This window comes from Bufo gargarizans, chromosome 11 (assembly GCF_014858855.1).
Source record: "Bufo gargarizans isolate SCDJY-AF-19 chromosome 11, ASM1485885v1, whole genome shotgun sequence".
NCBI classification, from domain to species: domain Eukaryota; kingdom Metazoa; phylum Chordata; class Amphibia; order Anura; family Bufonidae; genus Bufo; species Bufo gargarizans.
In genome coordinates, this window is record NC_058090.1 from 63,332,416 (window position 1) to 63,356,656 (window position 24,241).

Here is a 24,241-nt window from a genome sequence, read left to right on the forward strand (position 1 = left end):
CCGAAGCACAACCTTATCCTGGTGGAAGACCAGGAAAGGATCGGAGCAAGAAAGCCGCTAACTCCGACACCCGTCGGAGAGACGTGATGGCCACAAGAAAGATGACCTTGCAGGACAGAAAGCGAAGGGAGACCTCCCGCAAAGGCTCGAAGGGGGCTGATTGGAGCGCCGAGAGCACCATATTCAGGTCCCAGGAAGGAACTGGAGGGCGGTACGGCGGAACAGAGTGAGCCACCCCTTGTAAGAAGGTCTTAATTGGCCCTAGAGGGGCCAGGGGACGCTGGAGAAGAATAGACAGCGCCGAAATCTGCCCCTTCAGGTGCTGTATGCCTTCGGGTCCCGTGCCCTGGCCAGGTACAGGGGGACCTTGTGGTTGAATTTGGAGGCCATGAGGTCCACGTCGGGGCGACCCCAGCGAAGACAAAGGGCCTCGAACACCTCTGGGTGCAGGGACCATTCTCCCGGGTCGATGGTGGACCGGCTGAGGAAATCCGCCGCCCAGTTGTCCACCCCCGGGATGTAAATCGCAGACAAGGCTGGCACATGCGTCTCCGCCCAGAGGAGAATGAGGGACACCTCTTGCATCGCTGCGAGTGCCTCCCTGATGGTTTATGTATGCCACAGCCGTGGCATTGTCCGATTGGATCCGAACAGGGTGGCCCCTCAGTAGATGGGTCCAGTGTCTGAGGGACAGAAGAACCGCTCTCAGTTCCAGAATGTTGATTGGAAGTCTGGACTCCGATAGAGACCAAACGCCCTGGACGGATCCCCCCCACCCCCACCCCCGCAAGCTGGCATCGGTGGGAATCACCAGCCAGTTCAGTGGAAGGAAGGACCTTCCCCTGAGAGGGATATGCAACCACCAGCTGAGGGAAGCCCGAGCCAGGGGAGGCAGAAGAAAGGTCCTGTCCAGACTCCTCGGTGATTTGTCCCAGGCCGACAGAATCGCCCTCTACAAGGTGCGGGATCGGAATTGTGCGAACGGCACCGCTTCGAAACAGGCAACCATCTTTCCCAGCAACCGCATGCTGGATCTGAGGGAAGGGCGGCGATGACGGAGGAGACTGCGAACCGATCCGCGAAGGGCCAGACGCTTGTCCGACGGAAGGCGGACCTCTGCCAACTCCGTATCCAGGAGCATCCCCAGGAAGATCAGCCGTCTGGAGGGGGTAAGGGAAGACTTGGGGTGGTTGATAATCCAACCGAACCGCGTCAGGGTCTCCAGAGTGAGTTCCACACTGCCGGATGGCTGAGAAAAGGAGGGTGCCTTGACCAAGATGTCGTCAAAGTATGGGAGAAGAAAAACACTTCTTGAACGTAGAAGGGCCAAGACAGGGGCCAGGACCTTGGTGAACACCCGAGGAGCCGTCGCCAGACCAAAGGGAAGGGCGAAGAATTGGAAGTGATCGCCCCCCCATCGCGAAGCGGTGATGACATGGAGCAACCGGAACGTGGAGGTACGCATCCTGACGTCGATCGAGGCCATGAAATCCCCTTTTTCCAGGGAGGCCGCTGCGGACCGGAGAGACTCCATCCGGAATCTCTGCAGACGGAGAAAACGGTTCAGGCGCTTTAGGTCCAAGATCGGTCGTACTGAGCCTTCCTTCTTGGGAACCACAAAGAGGTTCGAATAGAACCCCCTGAACCTTTCCGTCAGAGGCACGGGGGCGACGACACCCTTGTGCATTAGAGAGCGAATGGCCGCAAAGAAGGCGGCCGCTCGCACGGAATCCCGCGGAAGACGGGATCGGAAGAAACGGTCTGGCGGAATGGACGCAAATTCGATCTTGTATCCGCAAGATACAATCTCGAGCGCCCATGCGTCTGAGATGTGGGCCCGCCATACGTTCCTGAACAGGAGAAGGCGGCCCCCCACCCGGGTGGGTGGGGGCGCACCTTCAGGCAGAGGGCTGCTGGCCTGTGGGAGCCCGTGCAGGCTGGGACTTGCGCCAGGTAGGTTGCGCCCGAAAAAACGGCTTCTTGCGTCTATCCTGGGCTGGGCCAGAGGAAGAAGAACCGGCCGCGGGTCTAGACCCGGTGGGCTTGCGAAAGGACCGAAACCGGGACGAACCAGCGTGACCACGGGGGGCGCCCTTTGGCCTGGACTGGGAGAGGCGAGTACTCTTCCCACCCGTGGCCTCCGATATAAAGTTCGTCCAGACGGGTCCCGAACAAGCGGGAACCCGTGAATGGTAGGCCCGCCAAAGAGCGTTTGGAAGCGGCGTCCGCCGCCCAAACCTTCAGCCAGAGTTCCCTCCTGACAGAAACTGCCAGGGCCGAGGAACGGGCAATGAGGGCACCCGCATCAAGGGAGGCCTCACAGACAAATTTTCCGGCCTGAACAATTAGCTGGGCTAAGGAACGGAGGTCCTGAACAGGGACGTCCGACCCTAACTCCTGTTCCAGTTGCAAACCCCATTCAGAGACCGCTTTACCAACCCAGGCGGAGGCAAAAACCGGTCTAAGGGCCGAACCAGAGGCAGTGAATATGGCCTTGGAGAGGGATTCCGTACGACGGTCCTCAGCAGACTGGAGGGAAGATCCGTCCTGTACAGGAATAGCAGTGCTTTTGGACAGGCGAGCCACGGGAGGATCAACCTTAGGCGGGGATGTCCACGTGGTTACAGAATCCGCTGGAAAGGGATAACAAATGTCCAGCTTTTTGGGGGTAATAAAGCGGACGTTAGGCCGAGTCCAAGTCTTGGATACCACAGAAGAAAAGTCAGCGTGTATGGGAAAAACCTTGGAGGCCTGTCTGGGGCGGAGGAAGGACACGCCGGCCTGCTCAGAACTGGGGGGGGGGGGGGGGGGGTCATCGTGTATCTGAAAGGTATCACGGATGCTAGTGATAAGATGCCCCACCGCGGACGACAATTTGGACGGAAGCTCAGTCCATGTTCACGTCCGAATCCACCAGTTCTCCCTCAGAAGGCGTATCCCTGTGAGAGGATAGACTTGACTGAGTTCGCACGCATGGCGGAGAGAGCGAAGCATCTGGAGAAGATGTGCGCTCAACCCTTGAACGTTTCTGAGTAAGCCGGGCCCTGGAAGATTCGCTGGGAGGCAGGGAACCAGTGGGGCGGCAGAAACGGTATTCCCAGCGGGTGCGACAGGGATTGTGGCAGCCTGCGGGAGAGGCGGTCTATCCACGAGATGGCCCACTACGTGTGTAAGGCTTTCCACTGCCTGAGACAGAGACCTAGCCCAATCAGGGGGTTCAGAGGCACCGGGGGGCGCAGCGGGAAGCGGGCCCTGCACCGGGGCCTGACATGCAAGGCAATGTGGCTCAGATTGCCCACACGGAAAAAGTTCCTTACAGGCATGGTACCAGGGTTTGGGGGCACCCGTGGGATCTGACATGCTGAAATGTGGTTGCACTCCAATATAGAGACCACAAGGGGTTGTAGCAGCTGACCAGGAGGGTTAGGAGAGGGTTAACTGTCCTACCAGTGCCTCAGAAGAACGTCAGGAGTAGAAGGTCCGGATCAGCAGCAGCAGAGAGCAGCAAACAGCAGTGCCAAGCGATGTACACAGGAGTTAGAATCTCCCACCGTGTCCCAGCTTCCTGAGGAGTGAGGAAGCGCGGGAAAAAACTCAGCAGAAGCGCGGGGAACAAGCTCCGCCCCCTCCAGCGCTTGAAATGTCTCCTGTGAAGGAGAACGAAACTCCGCCCCCAAAATGACGCGCGCGCGCGTGTAAGACGCGCCCCTTGCTGCCGAAAACTCTCAGGGCTAAGAACCATGCCAGAAAATAAAAAAGGCCCGCAGGCCCCTAAAAACGCGGCGATATGCCCAGGTGGGTGATGCCACCATGTCCCTCGCCCCGCCGAGCCCGATCAGCCGATGTCGGGCATAAGCCCCGCCCCCCGTTCACAGAACGGAGCGGGCGGCGGCGGGAAGGGAGCGAGGGAGAGAGCATGCCGGGCCCTGATAGAAAACAGCGTGGGGGGAACGGCGTGGGGGTGCGGAGGATACATCTGAGGAGCTTCCTGTCAGGGAGCTGGGGAGAGTCTGCTAGAGCGCTCAACACTGCCCGATAAGCACAACCTTATCCTGGTGACCACGGGTGCCCCCTTACCCAGAGGGGTAGATGCTGCAGATAGGGACGGGGTCTGGGCTGGAATAGCCATCTTACCGACCGACGTCTTCACCCTCAGTTCCTTCCAGCAGGGTCGCCCCTTCAGCCACTGGCACCGCAGTGGCAGGAAGCTGGAAGAGGGGCTTGGCGTGCGGGCGACCCCCTAGCTGGCGGGATGTAGGGGAGCCATTGCTGCCCAGATCCTCCTATTGCTTCTGTGGGGGAGGCAGCAGTGCAGATAAGTTGGCACTGGCGCAGCTCAACCCCGGGAGAGCAGAGAGGTCCAATGCGTCTCTGGTATCCCTAGGAAAAAATAAAATAACAAAATTAGAAGAAAAAAATAAAATAACAAGGAGAAAACAGCCCTGCAGTAGCAGGGAGTGTCTTGCCTCCTTGGACACTAAGCTAAAACTGGTAGCCTCTATCTCCAGGCTGAGGGTATAGCTGACGGAGGAGGGGCTTAACAGTTTTACTTAGTGTCACGCCTCCTAGGGAGCTGAGCTATACCCAAGGTCTGTGTCCCCCAAGGAAAGTGGGCGAGAAATTAGGGTTATTCACCTTAGAAAAAAAGACAACTGAGGGGAGATCTAATTAATATGTAAAAATATATCAGGGGTCAGTACAGAGATCTATCCCATCATCTATTTATCCCCAGGACTGTGACGAGGGGACATCCTCTGCGTCTGGAGGAAAGAAGGTTTGTACACAAACAGAAAAGGATTCTTTACGGTAAGAGCAGTGAGACTATGGAACTCTCTGCCTGAGGAGGTGGTGATGGGGAGTACAATAAAGGAATTCAAGAGGGGCCATGATGTATTTCTGGAGCGCAATAATATTACAGGCTATAGCTACTAGAGAGGGGTCGTTGATCCGGGGAGTTAGTCTGATTGCCTGATTGGAGTCGGGAAGTTTTTTTTTTTGCCTTCCTCTGGATCAACTGGCAGTATAACAGGCCAAACTGGATGGACAAATGTCTTATTTCGGCCTTATGTACTATGTTACTATGGTATGTACCTCTCATAATTATATTTTAGGATGCTTTTAAAAATATCCAATGATGTGGCTGTATTTTTATTTTTGAGGACTTTGTCCCAGTTAGGCTTACGGCCTCTCTTAGTTGGCTGAATTTTGCTTTTTTGAAGTTTGGTATTTTTGTTCCTCTCTGAAGAAACAAACACTCTTTTTAATGATAATTGGAAGGTTATTACTTTATGGTCACTATTTCCCAGGTGTCCCCCAACCTGCACATCTGTTGTTTTGTCAGGTCTATTGGTTAATACTAAGTCCAGTAAGGCCGTCCCTCTAGTCGGGTCCTGAACCAGTTGGGAAAGGTAATTGTCTTTGGTTATTGCCAAGAACCTGTTTCCTTTATGAGATGTACATGTTTCAGTTTCCCAGTCTATATCTGGGTAGTTGAAGTCCCCCATAATAACCACCTCATTATGATTTGCCGCCTCGTCATTCTCGTTAAGTAGCAGATTTTCTGTGAACTCTGGTATATTAGGTGGTTTATAGTAAACTTCTATTAGTAATTTATTATTGTTTTTGTATTTCTACCCACAGTGACTTCACATGTTCATGTCCCTCACTTATATCTTCTGCGGGCTTTAGACAAGACTTTACATAAAGGCAGACAATTCCAGTTCCCCAGTTTTATTAGTCAGGCTTCTGGCATTAGTGTACATACATTTAATAGGTTTATGTATATTTTTTACCCTACAACTTTCCTTCTGAACTGTTCTAGCCCCTCCTTCCTCCCCCAGTCTCTATCTGCAATATCTTCCCCTCATATAACGTAATTACTCTAACTGTTATCCAGCTAGCTACCTCACTTTTCTGAGCCTCCTCGTTACCACCCTCCCCCACATCTACTCCAAAGAGTGCTTGCTCAGTGAGCAGTAAACTTTTCCAAATTGTCAACTCCTCTGAGTGTGGAAACTCGCCCTTTTAGATATTCGATGTGAGATTACAAATGGGCAATTTGCTCACATTTTGAACAAAGATATGCACCCTCAAACGGCTGTTCCAGGACTGCTTACATTAGACAAGATGTGCACTGGACTGCGCTGTCAATAATGGAACACATACTAAATGGGGATTACGCAAGAAAAGAGAAAAATACAAAATAAGGCCTCATGCACACTACCGTTGTTTCATTCCGTGTCTGTTGTTCCATTTTTCGTGATTTTCTGCAGACCCATTGACTTTCAATGGGTCCGTTAAAAACTCGGCTAATGCACAGTTTGTCATCCACGTCTGCGATCCGTGGTTCCAGTCCATCAAAACAATATAACCTGTCCTATTTTTTTCACGGAAAACGGTTCTCGGACCCATTCAAGTCAATGGGTCCGTGAAAAAAATGCGTAGGCTCACAAGATTGTCGTCCGCATCCGTTTTTTTCCTATCATTTGCATGGCAAACTTGACTTAGACTTTTTTACTTTCCTTCTTGTCTGGTGATCCTCAAAAAATAAAGGAAGACACACAGAAACAAAAACGGAAACAGATCACGGAACAATGGATCCCCATTTTGCGGAACGGAACACAATAACGGTCGTGTGCATGAGGCCTAATGCAGTGATAAGAAACTGATTTACTGCAGACCCCCACTAAAGTCCTTGAATATAAAGTCACACACTTAAAGGGAACCTGTCACCGGGATTTTGGGTATAGAGCTGAGGACATGGGCTGCTAGCACATCCGGAATACCCAGTCCACATAGCTCTGTGTGCTAGTATTGTGTATAAAAACTGATTTGATACATATGCAAATTAACCTGAGATGAGTCAGAGTTTGAAAATATGACTCTTTGGTCACACAAGTAAGATATGACTCTTATGTTAATTTGCATATGTCTCAACTCGTTTTTTTTACACAATAAAAGCACACAGAGCTATGGGGACTGGGTATTGCGGATGTGCTAGCGGTCATCTAGCAACCCATGTCCTCAGCTCTATATCCAAAATCCAGGTGACAGGTTCCCTTTAATACAAACACACAATTAAAAATCAAACACGCAAACGCTAACAAACTTGTGTTATTTGCCTGCTTGTATAAATGGAGCTCTCAAAACAGCCTGCTTTTTTTCCTCTGGATTCAAAGGACCGAGCTGCCCTCAAGGTTGGCTATTTAACTCCTCCTAATTAGACAGCCACACCTTAATTACTCACCTGTGCAAGACCCTCTGGATTCAGAGTGCTTCTGTGGGGCTCCATAACGCATCTCCGGATTGCGGAACCATTCAAGTAAATGGATCCGCATCCATGATGCGGGGAGCACACAGCCGGTGCCCGTATATTGCAGACCTGCTGTTTGCGGGCCGCAATACGGCCATGGCCGGGCAATGGCCATGTGCATGAGGCCAAATTGGTGGTCTTTTATATCATTTTTCTCCAGAATCATCATTCAATTTTCTACACACCTGTAGAAGGCCAGTGGTTTATATTAAGCAAGACACTGCAGAACTACAGGGCACAGTGCATCAGGAGAACTGTGATGAAAGTGAGCACCAAGTTTAAGCGTTGCAGACAGCGGCCACATCTGCAAAGCGTGCTGGGCATTCTAACGTGGAGACTGTTAGACTATGAGAAGCAGCGTGTTCAGAACATTTGTGAAAAAGGTTAAGATGCGCTATTAGCGCAGTCACTCCTGTTTAGGGGAGATGTTAGGCCTCTAAATAGTACCTCCTTGACTATGCATATGTGGATTCAGTGTTAGTAGAGTATAAGAGGAAAGTATTTAGTCTCCTATGCCAATTTAATACAGTATTTATATGGTTACATGTGAGAAAGATGTAGAATAACCATTTATTCATTTGCATTCTTGTCATTCTGGGCTCTGGAGCCAAGGACGAATTCTTAGTGCTTCAGGTTTTAAGTTCAAACAGCAGAGTTTGATAGTAGTTTCAGAAAAACTGACATTTTGGAGTGGATGTACCATTAAAAAAAAGGAGAGAGAAGAGAATTCAAAAATGTCACTCCTATAGAAATTGTGCACTCTGTAAACTTACATTCTCTACCAGATTTCTTCCAGAATAGCAAATCTTTACTACTTACACATGTCCGCGCCGTCAATGTTCCTAGCTCTTAACACAGTCACATTTAGATTATAATATGGATGAATTTCTTTCTGCAAATATAAATGTATCAAGAGTCAGTGGTACTGTATATGTACAACATGTCACAGCCTTGGATAGAGAGAACATGATTACACAATCCATGTCAAATTTTCTGACTCTCAGATCCTTGTATCAAGGACTTACGCTACTTTCACATCTGTGTTTTTGCTGGATCTGTCAGGGGATCAGCAAAAACGAATCCGTTCAATAATACAGCCGGCTGCATCAGTTCAGAACGGATCAGGTTGTATTATCTCAAAAATGAACCAGGCGGATCCTGCACTAAAACCATTTTAAGTCAATGGGTGCCAGATCTGTTTTTTTCATGTCCAAAAAGAACATATCTGGCACCATTGACTTACATTGTGTTTAACGCCAGATCTGTCTTGATCAGTAGCCCAGCGTTTGTGTCCGGCATGGGAACCCAACCAAACGGAACGGAATGCATTCTGGTGCACTCCAGTTTTGTACCCATTGACAATAAATGGGGACAAAACTGAAGTGTTTTTACCTCTGGTTTTAAGATCCTATGACAGACCTCAATACCGGAAAGGAAAAGGAAGATGGTAGCCTTATAGAAGGAAAACTGCTCATTAGATCCTTATTTTTTTTTACATTACTCAGTTGTCATGCAGCACCATTTTCATCGTACAATGTAGTATTACATGGAGCCCATTCAAATGAATGCATGGATGCAATTTCTTCACAGCTTTACGGGTTTTATTTTTATGGAGTTCACTATGAGGTAAAACTAACATGCTCCAAATTCTTTAAGTCAGTATGATTATGGCAATATCACATATGCATAGCCTTTCTCACGTTTTAATACTGAAAGAAAAAAAAAACTTTTGAAAAAAATGATTTTTTTTCTAGTTCTTTCCATACTTTGACTCCCATAATTTTTTTGTAATTAATTCTACAAAGATGTGTAAGGGCTCTTTTTTTGCGGGACGATTTGTAGTTTTTCCTAATACCATTTTGGGGTGTGTATGACTTTTTGACCAGTTTTTATTCCAATTTTTTGTGATGAAAAAAGGGCGAACCTGCCACTCCCCGTATGGGGTTTTTAAAAATATTTTAATAGTACGGGAGTTTTCACACGCAGCAATGCCCATGATGTTATTTTTTTTTTAATTTGTTTTGATTTTGGGGAAAGGGGAGCGATTAGAATTTTTATCTTTTTCAAACCTTTTTTTTTTTACGTCCCCAAGTGGGCCACAATTTGCAATCATTAGATGTATAGAATAATGGAATTTGCTCGAATATGCTGCACAAAAAAAAAAAAAAAAAAAAAAAAAAAAATCGCTATATCCCAGTTCAGTGCTTCCACCTGCTGTCCTGAACTCTAAAATATACTAATAATGAGCCTGGAAGTCTAGTACAAGCTGCCGGAGAAGAGTGCTCCTGACCTGGAAGTGTGCACTTCTGGGTTTTAGCACTCTCAGACGCTGTGATCGCGGACCTTAGCTGCAGGTGTCTGCTGTATGTGCCCACTACACTCCAGAGAAGCACCATCTTTAAAGACCCAATATCCACTATAAATGTACTAATCTTGAGCCTAGACATACACCAGGGCTCAGGAGTAAATGAGCACTATGCACATTTGAGGCCCAGTGTGCTGATTTACACATCTTCTGTCGACAACTGTAGGGGCTCTGAAGCTAAATAAAAAATAGAATCTCCAAGAAGTGAACCCATTTTGAAAAGTGCCCCTCAAGGTATTTATTAAAAGGTGGAATGAGCATTTTGACGCCACGGGTACAGAAATACCATAAATGCGGAGATAAATTACTTTTTGGTTACACTGCAGCGTGCGGGAAAGAGATGCAGCAAACTTTAATACTAAGCGATGCCTCTAACTCCGCCCCAATGCATAATTATACTCATTTAATCCCACCCAGTCTCCTTAGGGTTATGGATGAATAGCTTAAAACGCAACTAATATTTACTAATATTCTTATGAAAAATGATATACGCTTGCTTTAGGTGTAAAAATCGTCACATGCCCCCTTTTTGCACCTATTTAGGAGTGTCGAGTGCCTGATAGTGGCCGGCCCCAACACAATTACTATCTTTTACGCCTGACAACAGGGGTAAGAAAAGGAATATAAACTACTCCAGTCAGGGCCCCAAGTAATTTTTAATCCAGGTGCACGGGCTGCCAGAGGTGCACCTATTTCATAAATTAGGCTAATTCTCCTGAAGTGCAGAGGGGGGACAAGGACTGGCGCAAAAAGCCAGTCTTTGTAAATGACCCCCCAATATGTACACCTGATCTTTCATAGGGTACATGGCGCTACCAATACACCTTGCAATAAATTAAAGAACCAACTTGTCCTACCCCATCCAGCGTTTCGCTGATGTCTGCTAGAACCAAGAATAACCACATACACAAGGGATTGTAACTGTCAGTGTTAACCACTTGCCTACAGCCGCATGACTTTATACGTTGCAGTGGTAGGCTCCTATCTGTAACCTGATGCATAAAAGTGTCAGGTTACATCGTGATCCTGCCAGCGGCCCGTGCTGCCACAGATCGCTGTGACTGCACTGTCATTAGACAGCTATGGTCACAGGGAAAAGTGACATGCAGGAGCGTTCAGGAGGTAATAGAGGCTTGTAGCGCTGTGCTACAAGAGTCTATCAAATTGTAAACTCTAAAAGCTGGCAGAGAGCACTTTTTGTTATGCAAGAGGGCTACCTGCTGGCTATAAAATGATTTGTCAGCAGACTGGTATTTACCGTAAATTCTTCTTGCCTTCAATGTGGCAGGAAGGGGTTAGTTCACTTTAAATAAAAAGTTAATAAAAAAAGTAAAAAAAATAAAAATAATGAGAAATATAGAACATTAATAAACGCACGCATATTTTTTCATTTATAAACAAATGTAAAAGAAAAAGCCTCAAAATATCCAGATTTCACCAATATTAATACCTTAGGGGAAATAACATAAAAAAAAGTAACTTTGAAAGGGCTTGCAACATTTTGTAAAAAATGTTTATGGCAGTATGGTGCCATAGAACCAGCAATAGAAAAATAGGCCACCAAAATCCAAAACGCGCTCCAGTCTTTTGAAGTCTTGCTGCGGGCCCAGCCAGTAGATAAATTACATAAATAAGAAGTGAATGGGCACTCTTATAGATGGAATCACATAGACTGGATCTAAGATATAAAAATCAATGAGGTTTTTAACAGATAAAATACTTTACAGTAATCTGGAATAAAGATATAAAAAAGGTGTATAGAAAATATATTAAAAAAAAAAATAAAAAAATATAAAAAAGCTGAGCCGTAAATACTCAAATTGTTCCAAAAGGATGGACTTAATATTCTTGATCGATGCAATGCTGTACAAATATCAAGTCAGCTGATAAACTGTAGAAGAACCTATGTATATTGTGATAAAGTTCATTATTTTCTGTAATGTACTGATAAACATTAGACTTTCATATATTTTAGATTCATTACACACAACTGAAGTAGTTCAAGCCTTTTATTGTTTTAAAGGGAACCTGTCACCGGGATTTTGTGTATAGAGCTGAGGACATGGGTTGCTAGATGGCCGCTAGCACATCCACAATATCCCAGTCCCCATAGCTCTGTGTGCTTTTATTGTGTAAAAAAACCGATTTGATACATATGCAAATTAACCTGAGATGAGTCCTGTCCCTGACTCCTCTCACATACAGGACTCATCTCAGGTTAATTTGCATATGTATCAAATCGGGTTTTTTTTTACACAATAAAAGCACACAGAGCTATGGGGACTGGGTATTGCGGATGTGCTAGCGGCCATCTAGCAACCCATGTCCTCCGCTCTATACCCAAACAAAATCCTGGTGACAGGTTCCCTTTAATATTGATAATTTTGGCATACAGCTCATGAAAACCCAAAATTCCTATCTAAAAAAATTAGAATATCATGAAAAGGTTCTCTAAACGAGCTATTAACCTAATCATCTGAATCAACTAATTAACTCTAAAAACCTGCAAAAGATTCCTGAGGCTTTTAAAAACTCCCAGCCTGGTTCATTACTCAAAACCGCAATCATGGGTAAGACTGCCGACCTGACTGCTGTCCAGAAGGCCATCATTGACACCCTCAAGAAGAGGGTAAGACACAAAGAAATTTCTGAACGAATAGGCTGTTCCTAGAGTGCTGTATCAAGGCACCTCAGTGGGAAGTCTGTGGGAAGGAAAAAGTGTGGCAGAAAACGCTGCACAACGAGAAGAGGTGACCGGACCCTGAGGAAGATTGTGGAGAAGGACCGATTCCAGACCTTGGGGGACCTGCGGAAGCAGTGGACTGAGTCTGGAGTAGAAACATCCAGAGCCACCGTGTACAGGCGTGTGCAGGAAATGGGCTACAGGTGCCGCATTCCCCAGGTCAAGCCACTTTTGAACCAGAAACAGCGGCAGAAGCGCCTGACCTGGGCTACAGAGAAGCAGCACTGGACTGTTGCTCAGTGGTCCAAAGTACTTTTTTCAGATGAAAGCAAATTTTGCATGTCATTCGGAAATCAAGGTGCCAGAGTCTGGAGGAAGACTGGGGAGAGGGAAATGCCAAAATGCCTGAAGTCCAGTGTCAAGTACCCACAGTCAGTGATGGTCTGGGGTGCCATGTCAGCTGCTGGTGTTGGTCCACTGTGTTTTATCAAGGGCAGGGTCAATGCAGCTAGCTATCAGGAGATTTTGGAGCACTTCATGCTTCCATCTGCTGAAAAGCTTTATGGAGATGAAGATTTCATTTTTCAGCACGACCTGGCACCTGCTCACAGTGCCAAAACCACTGGTAAATGGTTTACTGACCATGGTATTACTGTGCTCAATTGGCCTGCCAACTCTCCTGACCTGAACCCCATAGAGAATCTGTGGGATATTGGGAAGAGAAAGTTGAGAGACGCAAGACCCAACACTCTGGATGAGCTTAAGGCCGCTATCGAAGCATCCTGGGCCTCCATAACACCTCAGCAGTGCCACAGGCTGATTGCCTCCATGCCACGCCACATTAAAATCATCAATATTAAAACAATAAAAGGCTTGAACTACTTCAGTTGTGTGTAATGAATCTAACATATATGAAAGTCTAATGTTTATCAGTACATTACAGAAAATAATGAACTTTATCACAATATGCTAATTTTTTTAGAAGGACCTGTATAGGGAGATCCATACAGCAAATTGCTGTAATATTACAACCGGCTTTCCTGGTATCGTTGGGGAGTATGCTGGATGATACACAAGTCAAGTATGTTTTCTTTAAAGGTGGTAAGTAAAATTGATATATTCAAAAAGCAAGTGGAAAAAAAAAGAGGAAAAAAATGCAAAAGAAAAAAGAATACAAGTCAAAAAGAAAAAGGATATATATATCGCTATAAAAAGTGAACTGGGTCAGCAAAAAAATGCTGATAGTTCATCCGTTTGTGTTCCACGTCCGTTGTCCATGTTTCCCTTCAGCAACGGACGCACAATTTGCAGAGCAAAAAAATAAATAAAAATGTCTTGTGCATGAGGCCTAACTTGTATCTTCAGTGGTATCAGAAGAAGGGCTGCGATGGTACCTTGCTTAGATTAAATGTAGAGCAGATGCAGTCCGCTGTGACTTTTGATCGGAGCACTGCTGTACCTCACTGTTTCTCTTTAGCGATCTCAGACTCTCGGCTTGTAGTGCTGGCCTCTGTGTCTTTGGCGTCCCTCGTGTCTCCGGTAGCGCCTGCACAGATAGTAAAGCTGGGCTGGCTTACTGCTATTTCCTGTAGCGTGCCGATCGCTGCAATTCTTACTGTGTGTCTTTCTTGGAAGCACTTCACTTAGTATCAACTTGAGCGATATTAAATATCGTATTGCCGGTTATTTTGACATCAGATCAAATGTATCCTCTACGCCAAACGATATTTGTACAGCATTGCACCAATCAAGAATATTATTAACTCCATCCTTTTGGAACATTTTATTGAGTATTTATGGCTCAGATTTTTTTAATATATTTTCTATACACCTTTTTTTATATCTTTTTTTCCAGATTACTGTAAAGTATTTTATCTATTAAAAACCTCATTGATTTTTATATCTTAGATCCAGTCTATGTGATTCCATTTTTCATCAGATCACTTCTGTCTAAGACCCCAATGCATTAGCATTGAATTGTATGAGAAATTCCCTATGGGAACATAACTCTGGTAGGACTTGGGTCCTACAGAGGGACAAAGTCTACCACTGGGAATGAAGGTCTCTGCTGATCACTGCTAGGGGAGGCTATTCCAGCCCCAGGAGCAGGGCCGTTTCTACAGCCAGGCGAGGGGGGCTCATCTCTATAGTCATCTGTATCGCAGCTCTCAGGACAGAGATACAGATGGCAGTGCTGCGGCGGGGCAGGGGAGGGAGAGGAGTCTCCCTTCCTTGTTCCTGTGATAGGCTTCCAACCACAAGGCCTGCAGCCTATGAGAGGCCGTCGCCGTACAGCGTGGGACACAGGCCGGAAGAGGCCTGCATCACATCACTGCCATTATACGGGACAATACTGGTGGCACATCATTTGGGGGGGGCATGGAGATGCACTTGTTACTGGCACATGATTGGGGGGCATATATGGGGGCACCTCTAACTGGCACATTATTGGGGGGAATCTATGGGGGCACTTTTTACTGGCACATTATTGGGGGGCACTATGGGGGCATTACTGAGGCAACAAAGAAGGGGTATTTTATATGGGGGAAGGGGGAGAGGAACACTATGGGGGCTTCTACTGAGGCCACAAAGAAGTGGTATTTTAGATGGGGGGGGGGCTCTGTGTGGTACTAGTATTATCCGGGGCTTTATTGGTTTCTACAGTATAATATTGGGGAGCACAGCGGCACAGTATTGGGGGTAATAGGATGATTTGTCCAGAAAATTGAAGGATGAAGAAAAAGTAAACTAAGATTTCTTTTGTCAAACTGCAGAGACGAAAAATGGCTGAAAAATGATGGTCTGAAAGGAGAAGATGAGGAAAGAGAACATTTACATCAAAGGAGACGTCACTGGATGTAAGAGGTATGTGGGGCTGTATAACACAAGTACAGCAAAATGCGGTGTGGGGGGAGGGGGCAGACTTAGAGAATTGGGCCATATTCATTGGGGCTTGGGTCCCAGATCTTTTTTGACCCTAGCAATGCCCCTGACCTCCACCCATTCCATTATGCCCTGCCCACGCTATGACTGGCATCTCATGTTCTAAGTGGTTGATAGACACTCGCGTTTTGGCTTTCCATTTGTGAGATCCGTTCAGGGCTCTAACAAGCAGTCCAAAACCGATCAGTTTTGCCCTAATGCATTCTGAATGGAAAAAGGATCCGCTAAGGCTACTTTCACACCTGCGTATCGGTGCGGATCCGTCTGGTATCTGCACAGACGGATCCGCACCTATAATGCAAACGCTGCCTTAGATCCATTCAGAACAAAAAAACTATTTTTTTTTGTTCATGATAGTGCAACGGATCCGTTTTTACTTTACATTGAAAGTCAATGGGGGACGGATCCGTTTGAAAATTGAGCCATACTGTGTCAACTTCAAACGGATCCGTCCCCATTGACTTACATTGAAAGTCTGGACGGATCCGTTTGCCTCCGCACGGCCAGGCGGACACCCGAACGCTGCAAGCAGCGTTCGGGTGTCCGCCTGCTGAGCGGAGGACAAACAGTGCCAGAGTGATGCATTCTGAGCGGATCCGCATCCACTCAGAATGCATTAGGGCTGGACGGATCAGTTCGGGGCCGCTTGTGAGAGCCTTCAAACGGAACTCACAAGCGGAGCCCCGAATGCAAGTGTGAAAGTAGCCCAAGAATGCATCAGTTTGCCTCCGTTCTATCTCCATTCCGCTTTGGCGGTGGACACTAAAACACTGCTTGCAGGGTGGATATAAATCAATGATTTAAAAAAAAAAAATTTCATTTGGATTTTTTTCATTTAAATCAGATTATTTTTTTTTACATAAAATGCTTTTTGGAGGAAAATATATTACCATCCAAAGGTTATTCCATCATGAAATAAAGATTTGTTTTTTTATTTATGTAGAATAAGGCTGTACGTGGACTCCCATATTGTTGAATGGATTAGGCAGTGGCTGCGAGATAGAGAGGGCTGTAGTCAATGGAGTATATTTAGACCAAGGCCTTGTTACCAGTGGGGTACCTCAGGGATCTGTTCTGGGACCCATATTGTTTAATATCTTTATCAGCAAAATTGCAGAAGGCCTCGATGGTAAGGCGTGTCTTTTTGCGGATGACACAAAGTAAAGATATGTAACAGGGTTGATGTTCCTGGAGGGATACACCAAATGGAAAAGGATTTAGGAAAACTAGAGGAATGGTCAAAAATCAGGCAACAAAAATGTTATGTTGATAAGTGCAAGATAATGCACCTGGGGCGTAAAAACCCAAGAGCAGAATATAAAATCAGTGATACAGTCCTAACCTCAGTATCTGAGGAAAGGGATTTAGGGGTCATTATTTCAGAAGACTTAAAGGTAGGCAGACAATGTCATAGAGCAGCAGGAAATGCTGGCAGAATGCTTGGGTGTATAGGGAGAGGCATTACCAGTAGAAAGAGGGAGGTGCTCATGCCGCTCTACAGAGCACTAGTGAGACCTCATTTGGAGTATTGTGCTCAGTACTAGAGACCAGATCTCCAGAAGGATATTGATACTTTGGAGAGAGTTCAGAGAAGAGCTACTAAACTAGTACATGTATTGCAGGATAAAACTTACCAGGAAAGATTAAAAGGACTTTAACATGTATAGCTTGGAAGAAAGACGAGACAGAGGGGATATGATAGAAACTTTTAAATACATAAAAGGGAATCAACAAGGTAAAAGAGGAGAGAATATTTAAAAGAAAAACTGCTACAAGAGGACATAGGGCAAAGGTTTAAAAGTAATATCAGGAAGTATTACTTTACTGAGAGAGTGGTGGATGCATGGAATAGTCTTCCTGCAGAAGTGGTAGCTGCAAATACAGTGAAGGAGTTTAACCACATCAGCTCCCCTAGCTTAAACCCCCTTAATGACCAGACCACTTTTTACAATTCTGCACTACACTACTTTCACCGTTTATTGCTCGGTCATGCAACTTACCACCCAAATGAATTTTACCTCCTTTTCTTCTCACTAATAGAGCTTTCATTTGGTGGCATTTCATTGCTGCTGACTTTTTTTACTTTTTTGTTATTAATTGAAACTTACCTAAATGTTTGCAAAAAAAAAATTCACTTTCAGTCGTAATTTTTTTTATTTTTTTTTTAAACGCTACATTTCTATATAAATTTTTCTCTAAATTTATTTTTCTACATGTCTTTGATAAAAAAGAAAAAAATGGTTTCGGTAAAAGTTATAGCGTTTACAAACTATGGTACAAAAATGTGAATTTCCGCATTTTGAAGCAGCTCTGATTTTCTGAGCACCTGTCATGTTTCCCGAGGTTCTACAATGCCCAGACAGTAGAAAACCCCCACAAATGACCCCATTTCGGAAAGTAAACACCCTAAGGTATTCGCTGATGGGCATAGTGAGTTCATAGAACTTTTTATTTTTTGTCACAAGTTATCGGAAAATGATGATTTTTTTTTTCCCTTAAAAAGTCTCATATTCCAGTAACTTGTGACAAAAAAATAAAAACTTCCATGAACTCACTATGCCCATCACAAAATACCTTGGGGTGTCTTCTTTCCAAAATGGGGTCACTTGTGGGGTAGTTATACGGCATTTTAGGGGCCCTAATGCGTGAGAAGTAGTTTGAAATCAAAATGTGTAAAAAATGCCCTGTGAAATCCTAAAGGTGCTCTTTAGAATGTGGGCCTCTTTGCCCACCTAGGCTGCAAAAAATTGTCACACATGTGGTATCGCCGTACTCAGGAGAAGTTGGGCAATGTGTTTTGGGGGTGTCTTTTTACACATGCCCATGCTGGGTAAGATAAATATCTCTGCCAAATGACAACTTTGTATAAAAAAAATGGGAAAAGTTGTATTTTAGAGAGATATTTCTCTCACCCAGCATGGGTATATGTAAAAAGACACCCCAAAACACATTACCCTACTTCTTCCGAGTACGGTGATACCACATGTGTGACACTTTTTTGCAGCCTAGATGCGCAAAGGGGCCCAAATTCTTTTAGGAGGGCATTTTTAGACATTTGGATCCCAGACTTCTTCTCACGCTTTAGGGCCCTTAAATGCCAGGGCAGTATAAATACCCCACATGTGACCCCATTTTGGAAAGAAGACACCTCAAGGTATTCAATGAGGGGCATGGCAAGTTCATAGAAGATCACCCACCTGTCAGGCTCCATTCAGACGTCCGTATGTGTTTTGCGGATCCAATCCATGGATCCGTAAAACACATACGGACGTCTGAATGGAGCCTTACAGAGGGGTGATCAGGGAGCCTATATGGGGTGATCACCCCCCTGTCATTGATCACCCCCCTGTAAGGCTCCATTCAGACGTCAGTGTGTGTTTTGCGGATCCGTAGATCCGTAAAACACATACAGACGTCTGAATGGAGCCTGACGGGGGGGTGATCAAGGAGTCTATATGGGCTGATCAGGGGTTAATAAGTGACAGGGGAGGTGTAGTGTAGTGTAGTGTGGTGCTACTTATTACAGAGCTGCCTGTTTCCTCTGGTGGTCGATCCAAGCAAAAGGGACCACCAGAGGACCAGGTAGCAGGTATATTAGACGCTGTTATCAAAACAGCGTCTAATATACCTGTTAGGGGTTAAAAAAAATAATAATCGCATCTACAGCCTGCCAGCGAACGATCCACTCTCTTACCTGCAGTTCCAGTGAACGCGCGCGCCTGTGTGCGCGTGTTCACAGGAACTCTCGCGTCTCACGAGATGACGCGTCGATGTGTGACTGTGCCCGAGTGAGCCGCCTCCGGAACGCGATCCTGCGGAGGCGGTTAAGCATGCATGGGATAGGCATAAGGCCATCCTTCATATAAGATAGGGGCTATTCATAGTATTCAGTATATTGGGCAGACTAGATGGGCCAAATAGTTCTTATCTGCCGACACATTCTATGTTTCTATATGTGTAATTTTTTTGGTAAATAAATTCCATTAATCCAGGGCTTGACAAATTTCCTTGGAATCTAGGAGCCAGCTAAGGCCTCTTTCACACTTGCGTTGTCCGGATCCGGCGTGTACTCCGCCGGAATTACACGCCGGATCCGGAAAAACACAAGTGCACTGAAAGCATTTGAAGACAGATCCGTCTTCAAATGCTTTCAGTGTTACTATGGCACCCAGGGCGCTATTAGAGTCTTGGTTGCCATAGTAGTAGTGGGGAGCGGGGGAGCGGTATACTTACCATCCGTGCGGCTCCCGGGGCGCTCCAGAATGACGTCAGAGCGCCCCATGCGCATGGATGACGTGCCATGCGATCACGTCATCCATGCGCCTGGGGCGCCCTGACGTCACTCTGGAGCGCCCCGGGAGCCGCACGGATGTTAAGTATGCCGCTCCCCGCTATACTTTACCATGGCTGCCGGGACCTCTAGCGTCCCGGCAGCCATGGTAACCACTCTAAAAAAGCTAAACGTCGTATCCGGCAATGCGCCGAAACGACGTTTAGCTTAAGGCCGGATCCGGATCAATGCCTTTCAAGTCTTCAGTTTTTTTGGCCGGAGCAAAAAGCGCAGCATGCTGCGCTATTTTCTCCGGCCAAAAAACGTTTCATTCCGGAACTGAAGACATCCTGATGCATCCTGAACGGATTTCACTCCATTCAGAATGCATTAGGATAAAACTGATCAGGATTCTTCCGGCATAGAGCCCCGACGACGGAACTCTATGCTGGAAGACAATAACGCAGGTGTGAAAGAGCCCTTAAAAAGTTAGGAGCCAGGCGGAGCCGCGTCATAAAGCCCCCAGTAGATGCCCCCATAGTGCTCCCCGCCCCCCCCCCCCAATAATGCTGTATACCATGGTACACATGCAGTGTACATGTGCTGCATACCATGGTACACATGCAGTGTACATGTGCTGTATACGATGGTACATATGCAGTGTACATGTGCTGTATATAACTTGAAAAGAAAGGTACCGGAGGCAATAGAGATCCTCTAAAAGCTCTTCTTTATTTTTCACATATGAATAACGGACACAGCCACATCGTTCACAGCATAACGTTGACGCGTTTCGGGTTGGTACCCTTAGGCGTAACACTTTGCTATGTTTGACCCCACAATTTAAAGGAGTTGGAATGCTCCTCCCTCCAAAATCTGAGGAGGGGAGGGTGGAGCCTCCAACCCCATAGGCTATCACACAGTGCATCACACCTTTCGTTAAATACAGCAATCTCTAGTGTAATTGGTAACACACTGCACTGCAGTTCTCTGGTCATATTAACCTCTGTAGTGCCATAGTCTCAACTCCCTGAGAAAAAGCCGCTCAGTGTGAACATTGACATCCTTTCACCAGTTAAAAACATGTAATACAAACAATAAAAGACAAAACACAAAAATGACCCTGTACCCTGTGATGGGCTGGGAATACATGTGCTGTATACCGTGGTACATATGCAGTGTACATGTGTTGTATACCGTGGTACATATGCAGTGTACATGTGCTGTATACCGTGGTACATATGCAGTGTACATGTGCTGTATACCGTGGTACATATGCAGTATATAGGACTATGACATTCAGTGTACGTGCTTTACACCATGGTACATACGCTGTATACAGGACCATGATATATGTACAGTATATAGGACTATGGCATACAGTGTACATGTGCTGACACCTCAGGCTCCTGCCTCACTTGGATGAGAGTAGTAGTAATGTGCACTGGGGGTAGTTAACCTGCAGGTGAACCTGAGAGCCACCAGGAGGGCGCAGGTCAGCGCTATGGCCCCGCACAGCAGGCCAGGCCTCCGGCCCATCAGACACAGGAGCCGCTTAATGTGCTGCCAGGCCGGACTCTGCATCCCGCTTATAAAGCAGATGGGAGGCCCAAGCCCGCTGGGGGCAGGACAGAGCTTCTCCTCATCACACCCCGGGGCCGCCACCAGCGCGAACCAAGCGCCGCCACAGTGGACTTCCGCGGCGTACGCTCAGCCATGGGCGGGGAGCGTGTCCAAAGAGCAGCTGGGTATAGGGAACCTAAGGCACCGTCACACAGCTCTCCGCTCATCTCCACTCCTGTGCTGCCTCCGGACAGAACGGCGCTCCGCACCCATCACCCATACCCAAGTGCCAGGACTAAATTCCTGGTCGCCATGGCGACCTGGCGCCTGGGATTTGTCAAGCTCTGCATTAATCCATTCACAATGTCATGCTCTTCCAGAGGTTTTTGTAAGATTATTAGGCAGTTTCTCTGCCTACAAGATATTATCACAGATGCTTGGTTTACTTTTACAGTTCTCAAAACTGAATTTGCCTCAGCAGAGATCACATGCCTCTTTTTCACAGCCAAAATGTTATAACATGAACTGAGTTGAGAAAAATACCTTAATCCTAACTTCTACAAACCTATGAATGCAGAATCAACCTAATCAAACTAATATGAAAAGTTGTTATTCTAAAAATCTTCATCTACTTGCATATTATAAGCTATACCAGCAATAATTTGCCTTTATGTAGAAAACTATGATTTAAAGGGAACCTGTCACCAAAAAAACGCTTACTATGCTGTTAAAGGGTTTCTACCACTTGCATATGACATATTTGGTGTTCAGACACTAGCGATCCGCTAGTGTCTGATGTACCATACAAGCTAATTATTACATTAATCCGTTCGGCCGTTTTGTCAAAAAAAGCACTTATATATTTATGCAAATGAGCCTCTAGGTGCTATGCGGGCGTTTTTCCAGCACCTAGAGGCTCTGTCTACCTGGCAGTTTGCCGCCCAGCTCCTCGCTCCAGCACGCCCATCTTCAACTCTATTCGATCCTCCCCCCTGCTTCAGCCTTCCGAAATCTCGCGCCTGCGCCGTTCGTCGTGGCATTCGGAGGCATTCGGCGCAGGCGCAGTCAATGTCTGACCGCTCCGTGCTCAGACATTTCCACTGCGCCTGCGCCGATGTCATCGGCGCAGGCGCAGTGGAAATGTCTGAGCACGGAGTGGTCAGACATTGACTGCGCCTGCGCCGAATGCCGCGACGAACGGCGCAGGCGCGAGATTTCGGAAGGCAGAAGCAGGGGGGAGGATCGAATAGAGTTGAAGATGGGCGTGCTGGAGCGAGGAGCTGGGCGGCAAACTGCCAGGTAGACAGAGCCTCTAGGTGCTGGAAAAACGCCCGCATAGCACCTAGAGGCTCATTTGCATAAATATATAAGTGCTTTTTTTGACAAAACGGCCGAACGGATTAATGTAATAATTAGCTTGTATGGTACATCAGACACTAGCGGATCGCTAGTGTCTGAACACCAAATATGTCATATGCAAGTGGTAGAAACCCTTTAATAGTATCTTATAGTGCTGCACGCAGTAGCTAAACTGAAGCCGGCTGAGTGTACGAGCCGGAGCCGGGATTGCACTACAGCAGCCCTTTACTGCGCATGAGGGCTGGGAGCGCGGTCCCCGCACCGAGATCCGACGTGTCAATAAAGGCGGCGGGAGGCGGGGAGAGCAGCATTGGAGACGCCTAGGCCGCTGCCCCCTTGACTTCAAACCTGACTTGAAGCAGGGGGCAGCGGCTGAATAAAACATCAATTTCTCAAGGAGGCTAAATGCGGCTAAACGATTAAAAAGTGCATTAGGAAACTACTCTGCAGCACTATAAGGTACTATTAACAGCTTAGTAAGCGTTTTTTTGGTGACAGGTTCCCTTTAAATCAAGCCTTACTAACTAGTGATTTAAATCAAATCCACCCTGGATGAAACTGAGCCAAACGGATCTGTTCTGACACACAATGTAAGTCATTGGGGACGGATTAGTTTTCACTGACACAATCTGGCACAATAGAAAACGGATCCGCATCGACTTTCAATGATGTTTAAGACTGATCTGTCTTGGCTATGTTAAAGATAATACAAACGTATCCGTTCATGACGGATGTAGACGGTTGTAGTATCTGAACGGATCCAAGGTATTCAATGAGCGAAGATACCGGAGGACATAACGGGAGAACGGAGCGGCGTCCAGGGATAATAGTAAGTGCAGTGAGATCCCTGGGCGCCGCTGTACAGATCGTGATACTTAGTTCACAATGTTTTTCCAGGTGAAAGGTCCTCTTTAAGTGAGACAACCCCTTTAAAGGACGGGGGGGGGTCTTTTTTGATGTTCCACCGGTTGGTAAAGTTGGTCCTGGAGCACAGTGTTTCTGGGTTCTCTGCTTTCAGGGGTGAAATATCTGCGATTTGGCGTTATGGACGATCCCAGACATGAGCACTAGGGGTCTGCTGTTGAGCCCGAGTGGGCACAGTTTGTATGGCCTGCACTTTCATGGTGTATGTACAGCAACACTGCTGAAGAGGTTAAATAAGTTTATGTCACAAAACATCTAGATGACAAAAAAAAAAAAGGAGGGACATTTAACGATCAAAGAGGGACTTGGGTCAAAAAGAGGGACTGTCCCTCCAAATGAGGGACACTTGGGAGGCATGCCACAGAACAGTCACCTTCACAAACAATGGCTGCACAATATCGGAGATCGCACAGAATTCATTCAATCCAGTAAAGTGAAAGTTGCTGGTTACGTTACCCTGCAGCTTCTGGACTGTCTCTCTCTCTGCTTGTCTTTCTTCCACAGGAATGCGGCGGCCAAGGCTGGCAGCACCCGGCCAGGTAGTCTCACCACCGCTGCTTGAAACATCGTCCGCCTTCTCCAAGAAGAGTAGACCGAACCAGGGCGTGGGGAAGGAAGCCTGGGTGAGACGAGGGCGTCGTCTGCTAAAAAGTCACTGAACAGGTACAAGAGAAGGGCGCGACCCGCAGCCACTCAGCAAGAAAATGGGCGTTCCCTTCCCGCTACTCATTCTTCACTGCCACCAACCCAGGGAAGAGGTATTAGAACATCCACTACTGCAAATCTCATACATACGTGTCATACCCATGACCTGGCTGTATG

General features: G+C 46.5%; 1 protein-coding gene across 6 annotated transcripts in view; it reads right to left on the reverse strand.

The window, feature by feature from the left end:
* PLA2G4F (phospholipase A2 group IVF) overlaps positions 1-24,012 on the reverse strand; it is a 569,872-nt gene extending 545,860 nt beyond the window's left edge. For all 6 annotated transcript variants that reach the window (XM_044271892.1, XM_044271895.1, XM_044271893.1 and 3 more), the window contains exons 1-2: positions 23,876-24,012; positions 8,132-8,204 (exon numbers count right to left, since the gene is read on the reverse strand). In XM_044271892.1, the coding sequence (XP_044127827.1) occupies positions 8,132-8,204; positions 23,876-23,986 (184 nt within the window). In that variant the 5' untranslated portion in view covers positions 23,987-24,012. The remainder of the gene's footprint in view (positions 1-8,131; positions 8,205-23,875) is intronic.
* Between the last annotated feature and the right edge of the window lie 229 nt (positions 24,013-24,241).